At 46.6% G+C, this 25619-nt stretch overlaps 1 protein-coding gene and 2 long non-coding RNA genes across 3 annotated transcripts in view; 2 read left to right on the forward strand and 1 right to left on the reverse strand.

Annotated features, from left to right (window-relative positions):
• Window positions 1-7221: 7221 nt before the first annotated feature.
• LOC142410867 (uncharacterized) lies at window positions 7222-25099 on the reverse strand. Its single transcript, XR_012776056.1, has 3 exons — window positions 24950-25099; window positions 9641-9772; window positions 7222-7456 (listed from the first exon to the last, which is right to left on the reverse strand). It is a non-coding gene; the product is annotated as an uncharacterized LOC142410867 (long non-coding RNA).
• On the forward strand, window positions 7865-10623 carry LOC142410859 (uncharacterized). The gene is made up of 3 exons (XR_012776053.1): window positions 7865-8290; window positions 10275-10437; window positions 10523-10623. It is a non-coding gene; the product is annotated as an uncharacterized LOC142410859 (long non-coding RNA).
• The window catches only part of TMTC1 (transmembrane O-mannosyltransferase targeting cadherins 1), a 147356-nt gene continuing 145662 nt past the window's right edge, over window positions 23926-25619 (forward strand). Inside the window, exon 1 of the mRNA XM_075504034.1 lies at window positions 23926-24362. Coding sequence (XP_075360149.1) covers window positions 24049-24362 — 314 coding nt within the window. The 5' untranslated portion in view covers window positions 23926-24048. The remainder of the gene's footprint in view (window positions 24363-25619) is intronic.

The raw sequence follows: 25619 nt of genomic DNA on the forward strand, positions 1-25619 counted from the left end.
TCTCCTGTCCCACAAAATAGGGAGATCCCAAAAACTCCCCCTTTACCTGACAGGGTATAGCAAGGACACTGGAGTCTGTGGGTCCAGCCCTAATTCAGGGAAGGGCATTTCCCACATCCCAGCTTGCTCTGCCAAACACTTGGTCACTGCAGTGGTCTGTGGCAGCATCTCCCTTCCTTACTGCTGGCAAGAGCTGTTGCAAGCAGAGATCCTCTAAGAGAAAAAGTTCATTTTGATGAAGCTGAAATTTATGTTTAAGTTTTTTCTTTGGTGGAAACTGCTTGCAGATGTCCTGGGGTTTCAAGGAAACTGAAATTGCCTTTTTAGTGGCAAAATTATTCATTCTGTCCTACCCTGCATTGCACAGTGCTGTTGGCATAAGGAGCCTTGGAGAGGGGATGTGGCTTCAGGCTCAGCAGGAAACAGTTGCAGGAGCAGGCAGCCAAAAGTAGCTTCTTCTCACAGCAGAGAGATGCCATGGGAGGCAGGAATCTGCCGAATCCTGAAATCAGTGGGAGACAGATCTCGGGAATCTGCTTCTTGCAGAGAAAAGATCTGCCTTGGATGAGCGCAAAGGTCTTCTGAGACGTAGCTTGTGGGGTTTCCCAGATGTCTGAGCACCATAGTTGGTTGTACTTGCCATTTGTGGAGGCAAGGTTGCCTAGTGGAGCTGGTGCAGTTCTGCTGCTGGTCTCATAGCAGCAAGATTGTGGATCCAAAGTGCCTACTCTGTTTTGAGCTCAGGAAAAACTGTGGTCTTGCTTTGAAAGTGGCAGAGTTTTCCTGCCCTATTCAGCTCAACAGCCATGGGAGAGAGAAGGCCAGGGAGGGAGAAGATAGGAGGGAGACCCAGAGTGGTTGCCCCCCAGGGCGATGTCTGGCTGCCTCAACAATGCGCTGCAGCAGCAGAGGCTGTGAGTCCTGACCCGCTGCTCTGCTTCCAGAGCCCGCAGGCTCTGACCAAGAGCAATTGCTGAGTTCCTGCAGTCATCCCCAGATGGGGAGTCCCTCCCCCACCTCTGCAGCCTCTGGGAGAGAACGAGAGAGAAAAAAGAAAGGGCAGAGTGGAGTAATGGTGCACATTCCCACTTCAAAGACTGGCTGGGCATTTACCAAGTTGAGAAACAGAGCTCCTTCCACATACCATTCCTCTTTCTAGTTGGTTCAAAATTTTCCTGTGCCCTTCGCTTTATGAAACAACTTTTCTTCAAATTAGCAAGTGCTTTCCTTCTGTGCTCTGCCACCTTTCTCCTTCTCCCTCTCCCTCCTAACTGCACAGTTACCATCCTTGGCTTGCTCCCTTTCCTATCTGTTCCTTACCCTGCACTGCCAGTGAATTGAAAAACATCTTTCCATAGAGTAGAAGCCTTCATAAGAAAGTCATAACACCACCCCCACCCCCAGCACTGAGGCGTTCAGAGCTGGCCAGGAAGGGGTTGGTGTTCTGCTCTGGGCCACAAGCCCAGTATGGGTTTCTGATCCCTTTAGGTTTGTGTGAGGGAGGGAGGAGGCATCCTTGAGGTCCCTTTCTCTGAGTTCTTATTTTCTCGTTAGTTTATTCTCCGCAAATTCAATTTTTAGCACATCTTTTGGGAGTTTATAGGTAAGTAGGAAATAAGTTTAGCCTAACTCAGCTAGTGTTGTTCCAACAGCTCTTTGTTGTGGACAATTCAAGCACATCTGTGTTGGACCTCAATCCAGAAAACTTCTGAAATCAAAGGAAATGCCTTAGAGAAGCTCAGTGCAGAGGTGAGCCCTTCTCAGGAGAATGGACAGTGCCAGCAGGAATCTCCATCCTTAGGACAGGCTGTCCACCCGCTCCTTCAGATGGGTGAGCAGTCCTCACAGTTGCTTTTCCTGTGCCATCCAGGTCTTAACATTGGAAACTGCCCCATGTTTCCCTTTGAGCTGGTAAGTTTCTCCTAATTTTCTTTGGATTTTTCTAAGCATACACTTGACTCTTTCTAATGGATTTAAGAATTGATTTGCATTGATTTACTGCATGGCGTTTCAGCGTGCTGTGATAGACAGTCCAAACGGGCTAAGTAAAAGCCACTGCTGTGTGTGCAAGAGTGAAAACAGGAAGAGGAAGGTGCAGATATTGCTGTCAGCACAGCTGTTCGGGGAGAGGAACCATTTTCCCCTTCACTCTGACCAATAGGTATTGAGGTTTTGCATGACTAAGAACACAGCATTATCTTCCTTTTAACTCTTGCTTGTTGCTACTTAGCTGTTGTCTTTTTATTTGAGTGAATAAGCAGCTCCGAAGAGGAAATATAACTGTTTGGTGGTTTGTTGTTGTTGGTTTTTTTTTTTCCTGTGGACAAATGCCTATGTAGAGGAGCAGCGAAGCGAAGCTTAGATGTTATTTTAAGCAGCTCATTTTTGCTGCCTGACCTATATGACTGAGTTAAGGTCACAGAAAAGTGCATCTTTTTTCCCAGATTAGATGATGTGCTTCATGCTTTGGGCTGAGGCTAATAATTTTGATTTCTGGGACTGGAGGTAGAGATAAAAAGGCACCTTAAGTCTACTAGTCCTTGCTAAATCTTCTCAGAGGAATTCTGTAAGCTCCCTCTGTAAACCGCATCATCCTTTGGTTTCATCTTCAAAAGTATGGGCATCAACTACCCCGTGAAGGACAGCAGCACAGGGTGTTTTCCAGTAGAAGAATGAATGCGGCATAACTGTCAGTCCAGCTCCATTCTGAGTTTATACAGTACCATTAAGCTGGCTATCATCTCTTTCATGATGTTGCTTCCAGTTATTTTGTATATTTGGAGTAGTTGATACGCTGGAGGGCGAGGCTGCTGTCATTCAGGGGGACGTGAACAAGCTGGAGAAATTGGATGACAGAAGCATCGTGAAATTCAAGAAGGCAAATGTAAAGTCCCACTCTTGGGAAATAATAACCCCATGCAACTGTACAAGCTGAGGACTGAGCTAGAAATCAGCTTAATCAAAAAGGACCTGAAGGTCCTGATGGACATCAAGCTGAACATGAGTCAAGTATGTGCCACTGCAACAATGAGAGCCACCCACACCAGACACGGGGCGCATTAATACTGGTACAGCCGGCAGGTCGAGGGAAGTGATTGTTCTCCTCTGTTCAGCACTTGTGAGGCCACATCTGGCATAATGTATCTAGTTCTGGCTCCCCAAAAGTATGGGAAAGACATCGATAAACTGGAGCAACGTTTAAAATGTTCATTTCATATGAGGCGTGTTCATTTTGTCTTGTAACCATAATTGCCATTTGATTCCCAAAACTGATTTTGGGAAAAAGTACCCCTGTTACCATTCCTGTTCCCTCATTAGTGGTTCCCGCTCCTTCACTCATCTTCCAGTCCCTGGAATAATAGACGCGACTGTGGTACATGTCCACTGAGAGGATCAGAAGTAGCTGAAAAGGAGCGGGGCTGTGGAACTGCTCTGGCAGGTTCCCCGTGAGCCGCTATGCCCCGTCGCATGCCCCTGCTCCCCTGAAAAACCCTCTCATCACCTTAACTGTGCCAAACCTCAGATGAACTGCTTGTGTGGTCCCGATCCAACCAAAAGGGCAAAGCCCTGTGGTGAGAGCCAGGTGTAGATGGCTGGAGGAGAGGTGGGAACACCTTCCAACTACCACGAAAGGAGAAACTGATGAATGCTTTCCTACAAGGGCGTCAGTAGGCAGGTTAGTGGTTCACAGCTCTCATCTGTATCAGTCAATCTGTCATTTACAAAGGCAATTAAGAAGCGCACTGCAAGAGCCTGCTTTGCTGAGGGGAGGGAGGGGAGCGCAGGCTCTTTGAGATGGATGTGACCGGGAGCTGTCGGGAGGTGTTGGCATTAGTCCCCTAATGATGTCAAAGGCAGAGCGGCAGCAGAGATGCCTGGAGAACATCAGGCTGTTTATCGCAACCACAGCTCGTCCTTGCTGTGATACGGGAAAGGTCACAGTCGTGACTACTGCACTGGGCTTCCTCCAGACCCTGCCCAGCAGCTGTGAATAAATATGGAAGAAAAAAAGAAATGAAACCCAAAGCCAGTAATGAAAAGAAGGGGAATGCAACCGTGACGTGTTACTGCATTGAGAACATGTACGTTTGCCAAATACATCCTGCTCCTTTTCCCCGAGCAGATAATCCACAGGGAAAAGCAGCCTTTGCTGTTGCTGTCAGCTAATGAGGTTATTCCTTTGGTTCTCACGGACAGGTCTGAGGCTGGAGTTCCTCCAGTGCCTCCACACCTGTGTTCCCCTGCCAGGGGTGTTACAGTGGCTGCAAGCTTTCCTCGTTCCTGCACTTCCCCTTAAAAATAGCAAGGCTGGTCACAAGGACAGCCTCTTTCACCGAAAGAGAGAGGGGAAAACATGACAGCTTTGTCACTTTTGCTTCCCTGGTAATGGTCTGTGAATTTTCTTGGAGGAAGTAGAGCGACTCGGAGATCCTGAGGGCAAAGTTTCACGAGGTCCTTCACACTGATTGTGTGCTCTGCTACCCTTTTGCAGGGCAAGGACACTCTGATTTCTTACTAACACAGCACTATAACACTTTATATTAGCTCACTCCATTGCCTGGTGTATTCAGAACGTGCCTTTTCTAATAAATAGAAAAAAAAGGAATTCATTTTCTCTCCTCTTAGAATTTAGATGATACTTTCACCAATGCCTCTTTCAACAAAGCCATTTTTACGTAATAGAAAATACCAAGATTTTATTTCTCTTTTATCTGATATAATACATTTTGACTTCATAATAACACGGCACAGCAGCTGCATTTTCAGTGCTGGTGTAAATGGTACCTATATCATATTACCAATGATCATACGATACCTTGATACATCTCTCTAAAGCTCATCTGCAATCTCAAGTATTTTCCTGTTCCCTTTTAAGACCTGAGGAAGATCGCAACCTAATGGAAATGCGTTCGAGGGAAAAGTGTTCTGGACATCCATTTGTTTCTTTGGACTGCAGTAGAGTACAAACAGCAGCGTTAAGCTGGGAGCAGGGTAGAGCCTCCTCATCCTCGCGTCTCTGAAAAGCTTGCAACCAAATTGCAGTACTGATCTGTATATTTTAACTGGGTCACTGAGTGAGAGCCATTTGAATGCTTCATGCTCTGCATCTTCCAAGTAATTGCAGCTTAAGGATTCATTTTAATGTTAATTTTCCCACTTACATGTTTGAAGCTGAGCTTGGAGTTATGCAAAAAAGAGGCGTATCTCAATCTGTTTTGAATCTGAAACCAACTAAGTGTCAGTATAAAACCAACCCTACATTATAACTTTACACATTAAAACTTTTTACATTATGCTTTTGAGGTGGTGAAAGACAAAGGACTCTGCCTTTTAAAAATGACCCTGTTTAAAAAAGCAAAAGTTGATAAGTTTTCTGAAGTGCAAACTAAGGTGCTGCTTCATGCATCCATGTCTTTGAAACACTGGTTGTTTCAAAGCAAGGAAAAGACTGGATTTTTGCACTGCTTTATCTGACCCACATCCCATCCAGCTTCTCAGTTCACTTATTTCTTCTTTGTAATTTATTTTTTCGCTATTTTTTCCAAAACATGGCTCCTAAGATCAGTCCTATTACCTCTGGACACTAGGATTAACAGGACCTTTAGGAAAATGAAAACCATGAGAAGTTTTGTGATGACTGAGATTTAAAACTGAGGTTTGGGGCTCCCACGTTCTTCTCCTGACTGCACCCACAGCTTTCGTCATGGTGAGTGGTCAAATTGCTTAAAATGTCTACACTTCAGTTTGCCCAGATGCCTCAAGGTCTTTGCTGCAAGAACCGGTTAGAAATTATTTTTCTCTCCATGGGAAATTCTGACTTTGGTGGTTAAAAAAAAAAAAAAGAAAATGAATTTCTGTCCAGACCCTCAAATTTGTAGCTAAGAGCTGCAGCAGGCTGAGCGCTCTGGCTGGGGACCATCACCACGGTGTCTCCGAGAGTTTTGACATCAGTGCCTCGTGCCACAGTCTCCAGTACGGGATAGAGTCTGGGCCTGAGCAAACCTCCCCTCGTTCACCGGCGTCCTGCCCCTTGCTTAGCTGGCGTGGGGTGCAGCTTGTGTGGTGCGTCCTGGCAGATGTAACCCAGCGGGAACCCTTGGCCATCTGAGGCTTCAAAACTGCAGTTCCCATGAAGAAATTTGGAAGAATTTCCAAATGCATGGATTTTTTGCTTCTGACCAGATAAGTTAGCAAAATGAATAATGAAAAATGTTCCTTACTCAAAGCAGTGCCTGTCTGTCATGACTGACGTTACTGGCCATTTATTGAGACAGCTGCATTTGCTCTAGCCTGCAGCTAGCTAGCTGGTACCCCAGCTGCCAGCCTAGCTGGTAAGGCTCTTCCAAGCCTTGTCCCTTCCCCAAACCCAAAAGGAGCGTGAGCATCCAGCTCAAGGCTTCCTCCCCACGTTCTGCCCACACACAAGAGAAACTGCAGCTAAGTGGAACTTTGACAAACCCAACCTCTTGACTTCTTCCTCACAACAACCAGCACAAGAGATTCAGGGGTTCCATGTCCCCTCACTACAAGACTCGGAGGCCTTCAGGGTCTGACAGCCCTGAGGACAATGCAGTTCCAGGTTGCACTTTCTTGTAGAGGCAAAGCTCTGGGGCAGAGTCTTTCGCTTGGGTGGAGATGGTTACTCTGCTTTGCAGTAACCCTTGCAGTGTGTTAAACCCTGTAAAAGTCCATAAGGGAGCACAGAGACTGCCCCAAAAGAAGAAAAGAGCAACAAAAATAATCAACGAGGGGTTTTTGTTATGTAAATAAGTGCTTTTGGCAGCTGGCCACTATGAAGGCGTAGCCTCAGATGCACTTGCTGGCACGCTGGTGGAAGTGGTTCTTGAGGCCATGGGACAGCTTTATTGAGCAGAACTATTGAGAGTGAGTTGAAGTGATCACTGATGGCAGGGACAGTGACTGGAGGCAGGAGTGGGGCTATTGGGATGCACAGAACGAGGAAAAAGCAGCTGAATTAGATTAGGGATTCAAAGCAAATGGCATTCTTCAAGTGACCAGGCAGGAAAGGCAGCTTCAGAAGCAAGACAAAATGAGAGCTGGACAGTAAAGAAGGCTAATAAGCAAATGATACAGATTTTATTGCAGAAATATGCAGCAAAAGAATTTAATTACAGTCATGATTTATTAAAATGAGCTGGGAAGCGTCCCAGTTCAGAGTAGCTTTTTATAGAGGAGGCAGCCCACATATTGCCTATCCAATTAGCAAGAGAGATTTGTGGATATAGGATGTGGAAACTGGCAGCCACAGGGTGAATGGAAGAGTGTCTGTAAATCACATTTTGACAAACGAGGGAGAAGACTGTCTTGGCTCATCACAACCACTCCCCTGTCTGTCTCTTTTTTCCCAATCCAGAACTGAAGTATTTGTCCCCTCAAACAGCTGTCCTGCCTTTGCTTCTTTTGATGCTGTGAAGTTCATCAATATTCATCAGGGCTGGAGAGAGAGAGACTAATTTTCAGCAGAGGCAGCTGGGTGACTCACTGTCAACACCAACACGGGCAACAAGGCCAGATCCTTTGCCTTTTGGCATCTCCCACCATCCTACAGTAGGAAGTGCACCCTGCCACCGCAGTGCTGCCAGCTGGGGAGGTCTGCTGAGGCCAGAGGATTCTGACATGAAGCCCACACTAATCCTAGCAACTCCAAACGAGAGCACAGGAAAATCTAAGCAAGCTTCCAGGTGATGGGCAGCAGCCTTAAAAAGGGTGTCTAGCTCATTGGCAAGGGAAAGCCTCCACAATTCTTTTGAGAACTTTTCAAGCAGCTAGTTGGATTGTCTTTTTTAATTATTATTTAGTTTTTAGCTAGAAATGAAGTTTTTTAACCTGTGCACTGCTTTTCCAAAGTACTGGCCTGGGCAGACCAATTCACATTTTTCTTGCTTTATGAAGTGGCTTCCTAGTTAGTATGTGTTATAAATAATCTGCACTTGTTTTAGGATTTGCTAATGTTGTTTATGTGATATGTGCATAGGGGGGACACACTTAGCATAACTGTGTGTTGGGATGAGAGTCTCAAAGGAGCTTAAATACTGTTTCAAAAGTATCGCTGTCACTTAGGGCAAAGGCAGATGTTCTGGATCTGCAAACATTTGCCACCCTGGGAAGAGAAGCTGTGGGAAGTCTTGGGCAGAGACACCTTGCAAGGGTCCACAAGACAACTCTGTCTCAGCAGCAGGGCTGACAGCAGAGACCAAACCAGCTCCGAAGCTGTGGTTTCACCCCTACACGATGTGCCTCCACTGAGTAGCCCTGGCGAGATGGGATGGTAAATCCAGGGGCAGCGTGACTCTGCTGATTTTCTAGAGCTGATACCTAGGCTGTGCCAGCATCCTCGCAGGTGTCACGCCATCTCCGGGCCTGTGACAGCACAGCGGCACCCTGTATGACTTGTGCATTTCTGACAAAAGATACCTGTGGTGTTGCATTTAGCAGTGTCACCCCATGTCCGCGAGTCTCTTGTTTCTCCTGATGGTAATGCTGGCAGGAAGGAACAGCAGCGATGGCTGTTTCCTGCCAGCCCTTTTGTCAGTGTGCCTTGGGCTGGTACTTGCAGTGGTTCCCTTCAGATTTGAGACCTGTGACCCTGCCTAGACTCTGGTGGTGTCTGTGTTGGTGGTGGCAGGTGCTACAGGTGGGTGTCTACTTATTAGTCCCTGGGGCGTGACAAATAACTTGGCTTTTGCCAGGTCTGGCTGATCCGTGCTGGCTGTGGCAGATCAGAAGTGTTTCCAGACTTACCACGTCTGTTCCTTCGTCAGATAGCCACCACAGAAGTACGTATTGCACCCCACTGAGGAGAGTAAAATCTCACAGCTGAGCTGAGAGCGAGATGACACTTTTTGTTATTTCTGTACTAAAAGTAATACTTTTTTCAGGGGGCCCTTCACACCAACCAAATTAAGACATTTCTTCTATACAGTCAGTGGCACTCCAAAAATTGTGATTTGCTCTCTGAAGTTTCCACTGAATTAGTGGTGGCCCTCAGGCTGTGACTCGGTGATCTCAGGTAGATGCTGTGGGTACCCCAGAGTCTTAAGTTTTACATTAACTACATACTTACCTTACTGGATTGAAACTATTAATGGAACAAAAATATTCTTCTCCACTTCCAAATCTTCATCTAATGGAGATTTCCATAAATCTGCATCCATAAATGCAGAGAAAGAAAACCAGAAATGAAACCCCAAATGGTTAGGTACATCCTTTTTGCAACTGTCTGATATTCAGGGATCTCATGTTGCGAAGGACATGCAAAGCTTTTCCTTTTTTTTTTTTTTTTTTTTGTCAGATACATTTGCCACCAATCCAGACTTGCTATCAGTTAGGGATGTAAATATGAAACTGACCCAGCGTCACTGGGATTTGCCTGATTTCATGTCTGACTTGGACTTGCTTTTGGTAAACGGGTGCTTGCAGCTGATCCAAACTCATTCAGAAGCTCAGCAGATGCTTCTCTGAGCCTCTTCTATGTTTAAAAACAGAAATGAAGCGTGAAACCAGGTGCTTTCGCTGCTGTCCTGAATTATGAATTTTATTCTTCTTGTTAAAACACAGTTTACACATCTTCTGGTTTATCATTTTCAAAGATGGTATGGTGTAAAATACCAGGTTCTACCTGACAAATGGCTGTGGGACTCCAGGAACTGCTCTCGTCCCTAAGGCTCTGCTCCAGTTCAGTTCAACAGCAGCCTTTCCACTGATGTCAGCTGGGGGGAGTGAGGGCTCTGGGGGTTACAAGGACCCAAAACTGCAAATAAAACTGAAATTAGTCATCTATTTTGCTGAAATTCTCCACCCTGTATTATGCAGGAGTTCAGACAAGAAGATCTTAACAGTCCCTTCTAACCTAAATCTCAATGAAAAAAGGACCCACATTTTTTGAGAATAAGCATCAGAGGACTTTTTTACAAAGGGTTTTCTGAGGAGGCAAGAAACACTTCCCTTCAGTTTTCTGGCCTGAAAATATCAACAGTTTGTTTTATTTGGAAAAAAAGCCCTGAGAATGGTCAAGCCATTGCCACCATGCCTGCACGTTTGCAAAAATAAAGGGAAAATGGGCTGCCATATCTTAGCTATTCCACAGGGTGCTTAGACATGATAATGTACTGATAGGTTTTGCATTTATCAAGAGTGACCTTAATTCTGAGCTGAAGTGCTAAGTGGAGGAAAAACTATTATTGTCATGACCGACCCGAATCTGGCAGGATTCTTTGTTGTTTGTGGCTTATATTCTTGAAATTGTTTTTCAGCTACTAAAACAACCTCTTCTCTGTAAGCTGAGCTCAGGAAATGAAGGTCAAGAATGGGAGAAGAAAAAACTGCTGTGAACACATCTAAAGGCAAAAGGTTTAAGCCTCTGGCTCGCAGTAACTTGCGGGAAACCCACCGTCATTTTGTTTGCAGTGATTAAAGGTGAGCAACTTAGCCCTGCGTGGGATTTCTTGCCTTTGAAACACGTTTAGTTAATTATTACATCTTAATTTATTTTCTACTCTAGAATAAGCCTTGCTGTGGGAAGCAGAGCATACGAAACACAAGATGGTGCTTTTCAGTGGCAAAGCTTCAACTATGGCATCGTTTTTCATACTTGCAATATTAAACCTCAGTATCCACAAGGGAAGTACCATAATAGCAAAATGCTATTAAAAATGATGGTGTATTTTATAAGAGCTTCCAGTGTCTCTCACAATATTTGCAGATAATCTCAGTTTGCCAATTTGTCAAGTCATTATTCTCCATCTGTGATATCCAGTGATAACCAAATAGACTTTTAAATTCATTTTTATCAACATTAGTGAGCTCATCACTAACCTGTTGAAAAAAACAAAATGCAAGCATTAAAAGCAATGTAAAGGCAATATATTGTTATTCTAGCATGCACTCAAACCTGCGCAATAACTGCTAATTAACGTGTTAAAGGCTTCTTTTTAGAAAGGCAGAGGGGCTATCTGCCTTTGTACCCTACTAGCCACACATCTTTTTTGTGATTTGCTTGCTAGGATTAGTGACCAAGGGCTCGTTTTGTCTGGCACGAGACAATTTTACCTGATCAGGAGACCATTTTACCTAATCAGGTGCATGCATTAAAAGCCAGCAGCCACAAGTAGGCATTCACTTGTACCAAATATACTGCCTCAAACCAGTATGTGCACACCACCTTAGATCCCCAAATGGCAAGCACTTTGCTGTCTCTGGAGAGGAGCACAGTAAAATTTTAAACCTTTTTTTCATGGCCTGGATGTTGGCAGACACGCACACACATCCTTGCCCCATGGACCAAGCAGGAGCCACTTCATCAGTGCAGCAGGAGTTCCTTTAAAGATGGAGAAAGACAGGTGGGAACGAACGAGACCTCTGCGCCGTGCCTTAAAACTTTTGAGTAGAGTATTGGTTTGGGTGGTTGTGGTGTTTAAGTAGCACTTTGCACGTTACGCATTAGCACTGAGTACCTAAAAGAAGAGACCTAGGCTTTCCATTTTCTTCGCACGTCTGTCTGATTAGGTTGTGTGCTCATAGCACCAATACTGAACTGCAGTATTACAACTGGACACTAGAGAGCTCCTTTTACCAAAGACATCTCAGCGATGCAAGGGCAGGCTCCCTGAGAGACGCCTTCCAAGCATTCCCCCTTTTCTAGGGGAATTTTGCTCGTCTTTCATTTTTATGTTAAAAATTAATATTATCAAGGGAGAGCTATCTTTGCCAGAGCGATGGCTGCAGCTGTAACTCCACATCTCCTACCCCCAACAAGGCAGAGATTTCACAGCAGTCGTAACTTGGGAACTAATTATACAATTTCAGAGATAGCAAAAAGTAAATCAAATGCTGCCAGCTTGGAAATTATAATTAAGTTTTCCTTGGAATAACAAACACACTCAATATGTAATTTATTATGACTATTACTGTATTAATAATAGTAATAGTCCGTGTCATGCACCTATGCAGAGTACATGTTTTTGTCTAAATTGCTGGATTACAGTCACAGATGCAGGATGAATTCTAACTAGCTCTCTGCAGTCACTCTGCTGATAACCTTAAGCCTTACAACACACAAGCTATTGCTAAACACTACTCTATTAGCAAGCGATATAACAGAATGACGACTGGGTCTACTTTTTTCATTAGCTGTGTTTGACCTGTTCCCCCCAGTTGCCTTTAGCCTATCAATCATTTATTCAAAACCAAAACAAAATCTCCTATGCTGTCACTGTAAGGGCATATGCATTCCTGCTTCTCAGACACAAGCACTGGCTGCTGCAAGACGCTATAGCAATGTGACATCCTGTCATATTGCCCATGAGGGATTTTGCTCTAGGGTTGATTTACGATGACCGTGTCCTGAGGTCAGCGGTGGGAGGGCATGGGATTTTGCCTCCTAAGCAAAGTCCTGTCCCACTCCTATCTCAAAATCCTAAAGTGCAAAGACTGAAAAAGTCCATATGACAACTTCAAAAAGGTCAGGGAAAGCCTTGTTCCAACCTCTCCCGTGCACTGTGGTGGTGCTTGGCCAGGGCAGAGAAACAGCTGGCTCTGTTGAGGTCTGTAACAACAGCTACTACTGAAGCTCTTACCAGAGGCACTGGCACGCTGATGCCCCCTTTCCTCGCTCCCGCCTCCTCATCCCAGTGTGAACCAGAACACAAGAGCCAGGGAAATCCAGAGCAGAGAGCCTTCGTGCTGTATGGGGGTCTTTCCCTTCCCAGTCCTTGTGTGCCCTCAGGGGGAGAAGATGGCTGCCCAACCAGGAGATGTGTTTTCAGCTCCTGCCTGTATTTCCTGCCAAGCTCCTTTGTAGCTTTGGGCACATCTCTCAGCCTTCCTCTACCTCTGTTGCTTCAGATTTGTTCAGTGATGAAGCTAAGGCTTGCTTTCTTCCACCTTTCCTTTGCCTTGTTCCCCTGCCCGGGTTGGGACCAGGAGGCTTTCACTGGGGGCAGATGCGAGGGGTTGCAGCTGTAATAAGGGCCAGGCCTGGGTGCAGGTGCTCTTGAGTCCTGGAGGTAGCTCGGTGCCTGCGCAGCCGATGGCACAGCTGGCAGGATGGTCCAAACAGCTGGAGGATCTCTATGGCAGTTGCTCATTGACACTTTCAGCTGGTCAGTTGACACTTTCCACTGCCACTTGCACCGATTCATTATGAATTAAGATGTTCCTGATCCGATTAGATCACTTGCAGGCAGCCTGACAAGGTGAAAATGTTTATCGTTGTCTCTGCCTGGATATTGAGGAGCATATTCTGCAGGAGGGAGTCAGATCTGACCAGTTTTACCTAGAAAGCCAAGGAAGCAGTTCTGAGTTTTGAGGAAGCTTCCCTTCCAGGACAGCCCGACTGCGTTAATGACAGTGAGCCGAAACGGCATTAACATCTTGTCACTTAGTTTCCAAAACCAGCATGCAACAATGAGAGCTGAGAGCGGAACTCTAACGTTTCTTTCTTTGTTCTTTTCAACCCACAATCCTCTGAAAAATGTACAGATAGATGTAAAGATAGAGAGGATTTTCAGCGCAGGGCAGGTCCAAAGAAGGTCAGTGTGGGAGGGGAGAGGCTGCCTTTTGATTCACCTGAAATTCTTCTCTCTTCCAAACTGCTCTGTATGAGCCTTGGCCGTGTCATTACACAACCCCTACGCTGGCTCCCATATGTGCAGGGCAAGTCCCCAGTACCACACTCATCAACTTTCTACCTAAATGACCTTGAGCTACCTGGAGAATCCTCTCCTACCTTTGAGAACAGAGGGCTCACTAATGATAGAAAATGTAAGGAAATCCAGCCGTAACTTGCTGAACTGCAGCTAACAACATGAAAGGGTGTGGTGAAGTCAGGGCTAGCACGTCCCTTGCAAAACCCCATTTCTCAGAAAATTGTGTTTTATTGTTTCCAGCCCTGGGAGCTCACGTTACACCCTAGCCAAACCTAGCAGGGCCCTGTCATTCATCAGTCAGTTTTATGGCATGACAGGAGTCTGCAAAGTTAGAAGCCAGTTAAACAAATTTAAAAATTTAATGGGATTCTCTGACTGCGTCTTGCAAAAGAAAAAAGGAAATGCCTTGGGATATCTTTTCTTCATAGGGAGGATCATATGGGCCCCCAAAAGGCAACAACAGCAAGGTGGCCACTGGAGAGAGAGAAAAGCTTGCAAAATCTTGCCAAGGAAATTAAAATGTAATTCCTGTCAAGTCACCTCTCATGAGCCTGTCTCTTCTCATCAACATTTCGGACCATGCGATATTGAGAAAAAATGAAAATGCTAGCTGTGGCTGTGAACTACTTTTCCCCCCTAATTTTATTTTGCTTCAACTGTCCAGAGAGCAAATCTTTTGGGAGGTATCCAAGACCTCAGTGTCTGAGGAACTCTTTCTAGAAACTAAATATAATAGCTCTGCCAATTTAGCTGACAGATGTGGTTATTTCAGTGACAAAGCGCCCTGGGACCTTATAATCCCCTTCTCCAAAACAAAATCCCCCACTATCGCTTTATTCATCTCCCCAAAATATTTTGGTATGTGGTCTTAGGAAAAATGGCTCATTTAATATCATTTTTATAAACTGTTATTGAATGGATCGTGATCCAGAGGCTATTCTTTTCATCAAGTTGTCACCCACTGTCAAGTCTGACTAATAAGAGTTTATAGACCAGCAGTGAGTATAAGCGGTCTCAGTGACACGAATACAAACTCAGCAGCTCAGCTTACTGCAGCTTAGCATGGATTAATTTCCCATGGCAGACGCCAGCCTCATGCCAAAAAAGACTAACCCCATCTTTATGATTTTTCTCTTCTTCACAATTGTCAATCTATGTAAACACAGAGATAACTAGAAATAGGCCCAAATTACAAAGCGTGGATCTCTGCAGCACTTCTTTGAAGCTGGGCTGTGCCCGAGTTTTTCCTTCAGGCTCCTCTCCAGTCCTTTCCCTTATAAAACTATTCAGAGCAAGCCTGGTATGTTTTTACCTTTTTTATCAACAGGTCTGTTTAAGCAGTAGTGATATAAATGATGTTGACTCTCAGGTAATTAATTTTTTTCTCTCCCTCTTTTCCCAAGGAAAGATTAAGAGTACAGAGGGGTATTGTCATTTGATAGAGTGGCTTGTTTGCTGTTATTATCCTTTTTGTTTATACTGGAGAGTGCTGGCCTTTTTGCACTGAGAAGATGATGATGAGGGTCACAAAAATCCTTGGGTCTTGCGGAGAATCACTCATTATTCTTGAAGCAGCTTCCAGGGAAGCTCTGTCTCAGCATATGTGACCTCTAATCTACAAAAGAAAAGGTTGCCTTGTGCCTGAGGAACAGAGCTGTGGCATGAACTCAGTAATAGTTAAGACGTGCTGGGCCATGGAGCATCTCTGAAAGCCTCTAGACAGCCCGCAGGAAAAACTAAGAAGGACCTAGGACGTGGCAATGAGGTCAGATGAACCTCGAGCCAGGCCCCTGAATTTGATGTTATGTCCCAGGGATGGAAGAAAAGGGCAGGTGTAATGTGCTGGGACTGGTCTACTGGAGGTGACAGAAAACCCTACACAGAGGTGTTGCTGAGCAGGTTTAGTAACAGCGAGCATGCTGGGTTTGCTCTCAAACTGTGCCTTGTTTTGGTTTCTACACCTTCCAGGCTCCAAATGCTGTCCAGAAGGCTTCCAGGCTCCTATTGCAGGGCTGCTAGGAGTGTTTCAGCTGAACTGCAGATGACTTTTTGCTTTGGGCTGAAGCCATGGGAAATTTTGTAAGCTCCAAACTAGGCAAAGCTCAGTAATTTGTTTTTTTAAATTGTTTAACAATAGAAATTCAAAGGTTACAAGTTCCTACTGACTGAGAAGAAAGTTGGAGTGGAATCAGGCAGGAGAAATCAGCTGAAACACATGAAGGGAGCGTGAGCAGGCATAAGAAAGCGAGAGAGACTCATCTCCTTGGAGAGAGGCTCTGAAAGGAGGGAGTCCTGTGGTCCCCATTAGCAGGAGCAGCTGAAAATCTTGAGCTCATACATGTGCACTCATTTTGGGGAAAACTGAGAAAAATCACACATATGTCTTCCCAGAGCATTTCAGGCAAGCCAAGAGTTTGCATTCACGTGGATGAAAGGTGTGTAAGTACTGTTAGCACATTCGGCCGGTAACTCTAACATTTGTAGCCCCCAAACTAATTTTGCAACGCTGCAGTAACAATGTAGCAAAGCTCAATGTGAGCTAATACAGGAGAGAAAGGTGATTTTACCCAAAACAAAATAGGATTTCCACTCGCTCTCACACCCTCATGTGTTCTTCATCCTGTTCCATCCCTGGATTAGGATTTATTTTTCTCTCCTCATCTGGGTGTTTGACATCTCTAAGCCTGTTCTTTTCTTCCTTGCATCTCTTCTTAGGGGCTTTGGTTTGTAGTCTGTCCTCTGTTTTACTCTGTGTGTAGTCTGCCTTCAGTTTAGGGAGGTCCTGGTAAGCTGCACGTAGATGTGCTGGCATTTTGACGACTGAGGTGCCATCTGCACCTACCATTCTCACAGCACTTCTTCTACTGGTCCTGGCGCTTCCAAACCTAGGTAATCAGTTTCATTCAGAATGGTCTTAATATTTTTATTAAAAATTCCTTGACTATTGCAACTTATTTTACCTGTCCACAACAGACTTACAGGAGCGCAGATGAGTGCTGAAGAGCAAGGATCACTGGGGAGGGTCCAATTTATCCTGCCACCAGTTTGAGGGTCACTTAGAGGCATGGTCTATGGAAACAATGGAGAGGGAAAAGGGAGCACTGAAAAGCTACTGGGATCATCCCCAGCTGCCTCCTCCTCCATCCCGCTTCCTCCTGACACCGCCCTTCTCAACCGGGCTTTCAAATTGTTTCCTTTGAGAAGCTGTACAGGGTTTTATTGCTTTGATTTTTAACTGGTCTATTAGCTGTCTGTGCATTTCTCAAACACTTTGGGAAAACCGCAGCTGACACATGGTGATGTTTGCAGGTGAAAAGCAGACCTGCGTGATAGCTTTCCAGCTAGTGTAGCATTGGTGTTGGCTTCGGTGGTTGTAATTGCACTTGAAAACTTAAGTCTGCTTTAACGCAGCTAGAGCTCCTCAGTACAACTTGGTGTAAGAGGACTAGTGAGAAGAAGCACGCCCAGAGTGGCTGATTGATGCGTTGTTTTATCTGGAGTGTTTGTTCAACATAAACACCAGAAGGTTAAGCACTGTAAAATAAAACTGTATCTGCTTGCAAAAATAAAATCCAAAGAAGTCACCTGCAAAAAAAATGTCGTATTCCTTTCTCAGTAGCTTTTATGGAAATGTTCACCCTCCTCAAATTACAATGACTCCATGTGGCTTATTCTACAGTATAGATTTTAATATTTTTGCTAAAATTTATTCCATCTGTTGCTAATCATAGAGATATGAATAATATTATTATATAGAGAAAAGTCTTGCTGGACTTGGTGCAGATTTATTCATTTGTAATTTTTCCATCTTAAACCCAAATATTAAAAAATAGATGAAAGGAAAGAAAAGTAATTGTAACCACTGGCTTCTACTTCACCATGATAAAATTGAGCTTGCTCGGTAATCAGAGAATAAATGTAGAGATTTCCTGATTTTATCCGACTGTCTGATTTTATCAGACCATTTGCAGTGACTGCAATTCAATCGAAACTAGGGATGCCAGAAGATCTTATATATAAATCAGTTACTTTTCGGAGAGAACTGCTACTGAATTCCAGCTCAAAGATGCCCCGAAAACAAAACCAACTGAATCTGAATAAGGAACAGACTTGGGGTCTTTAACTTCTCTTCTTATTTTGACATATAAACTTCCAAGAGACAATGACATTGAGGAACGTACAGCCAACTCTGAAGGCTGAGTATAGGGTCAAATTAAACTGATTCAGATCAGTCCAAGCTGAAAATGCCTCCTTTGTCTCGTCAAAATCAGATTCTTCTTCCAAATCCCATGCCTCCCTGCAGGAACAATATGAATTCCAACCACTAAATATTGGTTAGAGTGCTGTGCCCAAATCTACTTCTTATGCTGTGTTTGACTCCGGTGCCCTCAGCATCTCAGCATCCAACTTTACAGCCATGTGACAATTTACACGTGTCCTTGCACAGCCCCGCAGGAAGTGTACGGTGTCTGAGTTACTAATGCCTATTTCTCAGGAAAGTTATGCATCTAAAAGAACTTCTCTCTGGCAAGATCCCCACCTTAAACAGCCTCACACCCATTCTGACCTGCTTGTACTCAGAAACAAGGTTCCAGGCAGAGCAAAAATGCAGTCTGGGGCTATGCACTGTAAGTGAAAAAAAGTTGGCTCATCTAAGAGTCCCTCATTTGCTCACCCTGAAATGGGACTATCTTGAGTTGGGTTTTCCCTCTTTAATTTTTGTGGTTCTGAGCCATTAGCTGATTTCCGTGAAGTACATAAAAATTCAACTTAAACTGTCTTGTACTTAATCAGTATTAAATAGATGAATGTTACAAGTGATAACTCTTATGACTCAAGGCCTGTAGGCTGCACTTTTCCCTCGCTCTGATGCCATAAAAAAGATCTTTCAGGCAAGGGCAAGACTGAGAACTCTCTTTGGCTTTGGGAAATTTCTACAGTGCTTCCACAGAAGGAAAAGTGCTGATCCATGCTCAATAAGGAAAGACAAATGCTTTCCCTCCTCCACTTGTCATTCCATCATGGGGTTCCAAACACCCAAATGAAGCACACAAAAATGGAAAGCACTAATGTCCTCAGCCGATGAGTGAATCCGCTGGAGTGGATGACTTCAGCAGCCTATGCCATAGTCTGCCTCCGCTCCGTAGGTGAAGAATCCCATTATTCTCATTACTGGGACTTGTCCCACCTTTGTATTGTCCCTGACCTTTAAACTGCGACTACCAAACACAAGTCACTCCGTACCATTTGCTGGATGCCTCTCCCCTCTCAAATTGTGGATGTTCCACCCACCACGGGGTTTAAAGACCTGGTTCAAAGTCTAGACTTAGACTAGACTAGTTCAAAGACTAAGGCTTAACCTGGGTCTCTTCAAAAGCAGAAAACGCGTTTGTTGTACGAGCTGAAAAAGAGATTCCCTCTAATCCAGTAACAACGATGGCAAGCTTTTTCTCAGCTTGAAATCTCTCATTTTACACAAGCATATGAAACAGGTGACAAGTGGATCTAAAAATGGGTCATGGAGGATTCTGTGTCACTTGCTGTCTGTGTCAGGGATGGGAAATGTGGATCCATGGGGATCCACCAAGCAGTGCTTACCATGTGATATCTTCTTGTTGATATAGCTTTGTAAAAACTGAGGGGTTTGAATTTTCAGGGTTAATATTTAGCACATCCCATTACTGCCACAAGGAGAAGGTTTATTAGGGGGTTGTGGACTGAACTTGAAATACTACGCCCCTATTGAAAAGGAGAGGTCATCCTGAGGATACTGGATTGCTTTGTCTCCTAAGGATCACAGGACCAGGGTAGTAAGGCAAGAAGTTTTCCTCTCCTGCTTGTAGTACTTCTGGCTCTTGGCCACAGTTGAAAGTGAAAGCAAAACCAAAGTAACTTTCACTGGGCTTTGGGAAGAACTCACGGAAGAGAAACTTTCTGTAGCCTGCATAGACCTAAAAGCAATTTGGTAACAAGCAAAAAGGGTCATAATTAGGATTTTTCCAGCCCAGTCCAGTCCAGTGCTCCCAGTAGCTCCAAAGTTCAAATCCTACTTGACTAAACAGAATGATCCTGCACTGAACTCCTTGGAGGGGCTCTGGACCGCATGGATTGCTCTGTCTCTCCAAAGCTCTTCCAGCACAGACGGCACCCTGCATTAAAGATGCCAAACTCACTTCCAGGTTTTGCAACACTCCTCCATTTAACATGGCAATTTCCTTTAATAGCTGGCAGAACCTGGTGGCTGGCTCATTCTTTAATTTTTTTTTTTTTTTTGCTTTTAACCATATGTACATAGTCTGTATCAACCGAAGATTATATGCGTGGCGGATACAGAGTTTCATCCTGGGGCTACTGAAATCAATTGCAAAACCATTCAGTAACTGACTACAAGCAGAAATCAATTGTACCAGTTACCAAATGACTTAGTTTAAACGTAAAATTATTTGTTCAGACAGCAAGAAACTATTTACATGTGCTACTTTCGAAATTTACCTCTAGCTATGACCATATGGTAATTTAACTTTTAAATCGTATTTACCGCATTCTTATACTTTAATCAGTCAATGCAAAGCTAAACTCTTCAGAACTCCATGTTTAAGCTTGAAACTCAAAACTTTTGCAGTTTCTCTCTGCCTTTGAGCGGTTGCCATCTTCAGATAATAACAGATCAATCAGTGCTCAACCCTTTGAAGTGTAACAGTTCAAATGTGTCTACTGCCTTGTATACCCTGCCTTATGTTTTACTCCAAGTGGAGGCTAAACTTTCCTACTTCAGAAGTAATGAGCTCTGCTCAATTAGCAGAGCAAGGTTTTTTTGAGCATCGCACATAATTAGTTTCAAGGTCTCTAGTTTTAACAGCCATTTGTTAATCTTTTTATATAGCTGGCACGAAACTTGTGATTCAAATACAAGTAGGCAGGCAAATAGCTGGAGTGCTTCAGCTACACACACGATTCCAGAAGTCAGCTAGGCTTTTCTGAGAAGCAATTTGGCTTTACATTTCAGAAGCGATGACATGGCTACTTTAGGTAGAGACAGCATCAAGGCTTGCAGGAGGAGGAAATACTTCTTATTAGACCAGATATTTTTGGAAGTAGCAAAGAAGCTTCAGAGCAAACCATCCCATCACTGGATTCTCTTCTTTCTCTCTCTCTTTCCTCTCCCTCTATGTATATGCCTGCATATATATGTGCAGACTTAAGACCCAATATACAGCGGTGTTCAGTATGTGTTCTGCCCTCTGAATTCTGACTTTTTGCTGTTAGTTTCTTTGTAGGTGGTCAGGACTTCTAGCGATAGACAACATCTTAAATTCAATCTGTGATGGTGACTGCTGCATGACGAAGTAATGTTTCCTTTTGTGGATTGAAAGGAGAAGACCATGTGCTTGTATTTCAGCAGGTCTTGGTGTGAAGAACAGGAGGTCTTCCTCCGTGGGTGACTGGAGCATTGCTTTGTCTCTTTCAGATGTTTGCTTGCGGGAAGAAAAGGAAGATCTGGTCTATCTTGGAGAAGTGCGAATAGATTTTCTTCTCATAAAAGAAACTTGACAAATCAGTGTTAACTACACTTTGTGCATAACATTTCGATAAGCACATAAGAAAATAGATGAGAAAATAAATAGGTTTTTCTCCCTTGCAAACTCTAGGTTTCTGTGCCAGATGAAAGCTAACGGCCAGTGTTGGTGCCCTCCTAAGGAGAGTGAGGGCAGAAGGAGTCGTGAACGGGTCAGGACTGCCATCTCTTTCCACGCTTTTTGGTGTTGTCAAGCATGGTGGGTTATGAAAGCGAACAGGAAACTGTAGATCTGTATAGGAAGCAATGCTATTTATTCCATAGAGTACGTCTGTTGTACTATGCGATGTTATATGGCTCTGTATGTTACTGCCATAAGATATTGACAGGAAATCCCTTGACGAGAAAATGACTTTTTATCACCTCTTCATCACTTACCATTTTAGAACTCTGCATTTTTTGTGAGCTTTATGTGGTGAACTAGTTAAGTTCAAAGGGTGGACAGCGGGACTTGTGACACAGCAGGGACGTGTACCACAGTCCTGGATAACGAATGGAGAGACCTGTCCCCTGCCCCAACATCAGCTTGCCTGATGGCAGCCCTGGGCCCTGTTTCATGGCAGGAGTGGGCTATCGGCGAGCTGCCCCCAACCTGCGATGAAGGAGAAGGACAGAAGGCTGAAAGACATCAGGGAGAAAGGCTGTGCAGACCCTGGTCCACGCTGGAGATGAGGTATGAGGGTCTTGTTGAGAGGGACAGCCTGCCGAGGCCCAGCTGGGCTGCCAGCTGCGTTGGGTTTGTTGGGGTCACCTCAGCAGCGCTGCTGACCCCCCTTTAGGCTGCCTAGCTCACCCATGTGCGCTACATCTGCCCCAGAGAATAGTTAGACCCTCAGCTGCCCATTTCAGAACTACAGGGGATTGCAGATTTTGTTTGGTAGAGTAATTTAGGTTTCCAGATATTACCTGGAGTCTACTGTAAGGCAATTTCAACCTTTAAATCTTACACGTTGTTTTTGCTTTCACCAACATTACAGTCCATCCTTCCCCTCGTCCATCCTTCCCCTCATCCATCCTCCCAGTAACTGTCGCCATTTTAATTTACGTCAACGAAAAGTCCCAATTCCACCTTTTAGGCATGTCTGCAATACGGACTTTGTTTCCAGAGCTGCTGGGCACTCGTGGGCTTCGGTACTTCAGTGCCTCTAGATACCAGGCTGTTTCTCTTTCTGTGCCCAGGCACAGATGTTGCAGTCTACTTTTACGTGCCCAAGCTTCAAAACTTTGGTGGAAATGAATACCAACACACCACAATGAACAACCTCCCATGCTGGAGAAAGCTGCGGGGAGCCGACTGCCAAAATGTCATCAGCCACTTAAAGGGAAAGTTTGAGTGATGGCCCTGCTTCTGGTGGAGTTTCCTTCTGTCCCGGATGTAAACAGGCTGTTCTAGTCAGAGTTAACTGTTATTTTTAGCTATGACAAAAGTGCATCTGAAAAGCCTGTTCTGTTGCACTTGGAAAATACCAGATCACTCGAAGTGCCAAATATGCTGGGGGAAAAAGCATTCCTGGAGAGGGCTCGCCCCGGACAGTCCGCATGAACTCTTCACGGCTTCCGCTCCCCTCTTTTTCTCACAGGCACGCGCAGAGCAGCTTGGAACTGCACAGGCTGGTGGTGAACCATGCTCAGCATATCTTTTTTCAGGAACAAATTCAGAGTATGTCCAGTATCTTCATTCACCTAACTGAATCGAAGCTTCTTTGCTAAGCAGTGTTATTTCTTTGTTCGGTTATAAGCAGGAGGTTTTACTTAAACAGCGAAAAGCATTAATAGAGTCTTTGTTTTTCTGTTTCCTGAAAAAGCCACGGCCACATACCTTTTATACGTGGCTGAGTAGGTGATCTGAACGTGGCCTTTTCTTAAGCAAAAGTTATTCGGAGTTATCACTAGCGCAAGAAGGGTCGCATATGGGAGGGGACAGACACACTGCAGTCATCAGAGTAATGCTTTGGAGAAGGCAGGCCTCCGGTGATTTTGGAGGAGGGACAGGTGAGGGACCAGAGTAGAGGAACCAAGTTCCACGGCACCAAAACGCCTTCCCCACCAGCAGGACACGGTGGGGACCGTTTGGCACGGAGCAGGCTGCAGCCTGGATGGTGTGGCCCAGCACTGATGCTGTGGAGCAGCGTGGATGCGGTGGAGCGGCATCGACACTGTGGATCAGCACGCATGCTGGGGATGCTGTGGAGCAGCGTGGATGCCGTGGAGCCGGCTGGGACGTTCCCACTCCCCAGGTGAGCATGGCCCACGGGGAGGCTGGTCCTGGCGCCACCGGCCGTGGAGGGGGATGCCCGCGGGGGGACGGAGGAGGCCCTGGCACCAGCCAGCGCAGCCTCGCACCTGTCTCCCGCCAGTGACAGAGGCGACCCGCCGCACCAGGGCTCCGCTCCCAGCCCCGCAGCACACCCCGCCCGCGGGCAGCACGGCCTCGCGTGGGTGCTGCCGGGCCGGGCCGTGCCGTGCCGTGCCGTGCCGGGAGGGTCTCCCTCCCCGCTGTGCGGGGGCCACCCCGGGCAGAGCCCACCCCGCCGACGGGCTGAGGTGGCGGCGGGGGCGACAGCGCGGCAAGGAGCATGCGTGCGGGAGGGGGGGGGAGGGAGGAGGAAGAGGAGGAGGAGGAGGAGGGATGGCGCGGGGAGGCGGCCGCTGTTTATTTGCAGCCGGGCAGGCTGCGCCTCGGCAGAGCGCGAGTGGCCGGCGGCGGTCCCGCTGCCCGCCCCGCACCATGCGGGCGCCGCTGCCTCCCCGCGCCGCGGCGGCGGCGGAGCCGGGGCAGCCAGCGCGGCGCCCCGCACCCGCGCCATGGTGACGGGCTCGGCGCCGGGCTCCCGCAGCCGGGACCGAGCCGCGCCGCCCCCCTGCCCGGCCCCGTCGGCGGGCGGGCGGCGCGGCGGGGCGGCGGCGGCGGCGGTGCTGGCCGGGCTGTGCGCCCTCTGCTACGGCAACTCCCTGCGGGGCGAGTTCGTGCACGACGACGTCTGGGCCATCGTGAACAACCCCGACGTGCGGGCGGCCGCCCCCGTGGCCGCCGCCTTCGCCAACGACTTCTGGGGCAAGCGGATGGCCGAGAACACCAGCCACAAGTCCTACCGGCCCCTCTGCGTCCTCACCTTCAAGTAAGTGCCCGGCGCCGCAGCGGGGCGGGCGGCGCGGCTCGCCCTCCGCCGCCCGGCCCCTCTCCCGGACCTGTGCCCGGGCGAAGCGGGGGGCGGGCAGCCCCGGGTGGGGGTCAGGGGGAGCCCCCCGGCACCGCCGCCTCCGGTCCCGCGGCTTCGTGATTCAGCATTTCTGCCCGGAGCTGTACGGGACGGGGTGTGCCCCGGCGGCGGGCGGCGGGGCTTCGGCGGCCTGCTGCCGCCGGGGTGGTCCCGCGGCCCGGGCCGGCCCGGTGGAAGTTAAGCGGAGAAGAGGAAGGATGAGGAGCCGCTGCGGGGGAGCCTGCCGCTCTCCCGGCAAGTGCCCCGCTTCCCTGGCGGTTTGGGAACAGGTGGCGCCTCTTCCCCAGGCTGCCGGGGGAGGGAAGGGAGCACCGGGCGTTTCGGAACGCTCTGTAGGCTGCGAAGGGTGTTCGAATTGAATTCCCCCTGCGTTCCTCCTCTTGCTCATCCCTCTGCTTTACCTCCCGTCCTTTTCTCTGCAATTGAATGATCACGCCAGAAACTTCCCCGGTGCTGTTTTGAAGCAGACCCGTAGTCATCCCTACCTTTCTTTTCAACGCGAAGCGAAGGGGTCTGCCTCAAGCATACCGCGCCGGTTCTTGCAGCCAGCCTGGCAGCTGCGAGCCTCTCATGTCAGTCACGGAGTTCCCCGCCAGCCTCGTCTGCTTCAGATGTTCCCCGTGTACCGGGCAGAGTTGCTGAGGAGGAGTTTTGGTTTTACAGGAATAAAGAGAAGTTGAGTAGCGGCAAAGTAACTGACAGTTACCATCGCTAATCCCAGAAGGAAAACCCAGACGCCTCTCTCTCTCTCTCTCCGGGGAGAATAATTTGTAGCAGTCGGCTTAGTTACAGTGCGTGCAGTTTGTCATCTTTTCCGTTGGCTTGTTCTCTTTTTATTCGGATGAAACATAAATGATGGTGAATGTTTACCACGTTTTAGCATTTGAAAATGATACAGGTGCTTGCAGGGAACTGAAGAGCTGGTGTAGCCGGGTGATGTTTAGCACTAGGGTCCTGTTTGTAAGCGAGCGGTAGATGCTCGTTACAAACCTATGGCACGCATAAGGAACAAACTATATGGACAGTGGTAAGTATGCCAGGAGGAGGCGTTACTGGAACCTGTTGGCTCTGCTAATTGAGTAACTATTCATTAACATACCTGATATTTATAAATAACATATTATAAATAACATGGAGTATCCCCAATAAAGCAAA

Source organism: Mycteria americana, chromosome 1, assembly GCF_035582795.1.
Source record: "Mycteria americana isolate JAX WOST 10 ecotype Jacksonville Zoo and Gardens chromosome 1, USCA_MyAme_1.0, whole genome shotgun sequence".
Taxonomy (NCBI): domain Eukaryota; kingdom Metazoa; phylum Chordata; class Aves; order Ciconiiformes; family Ciconiidae; genus Mycteria; species Mycteria americana.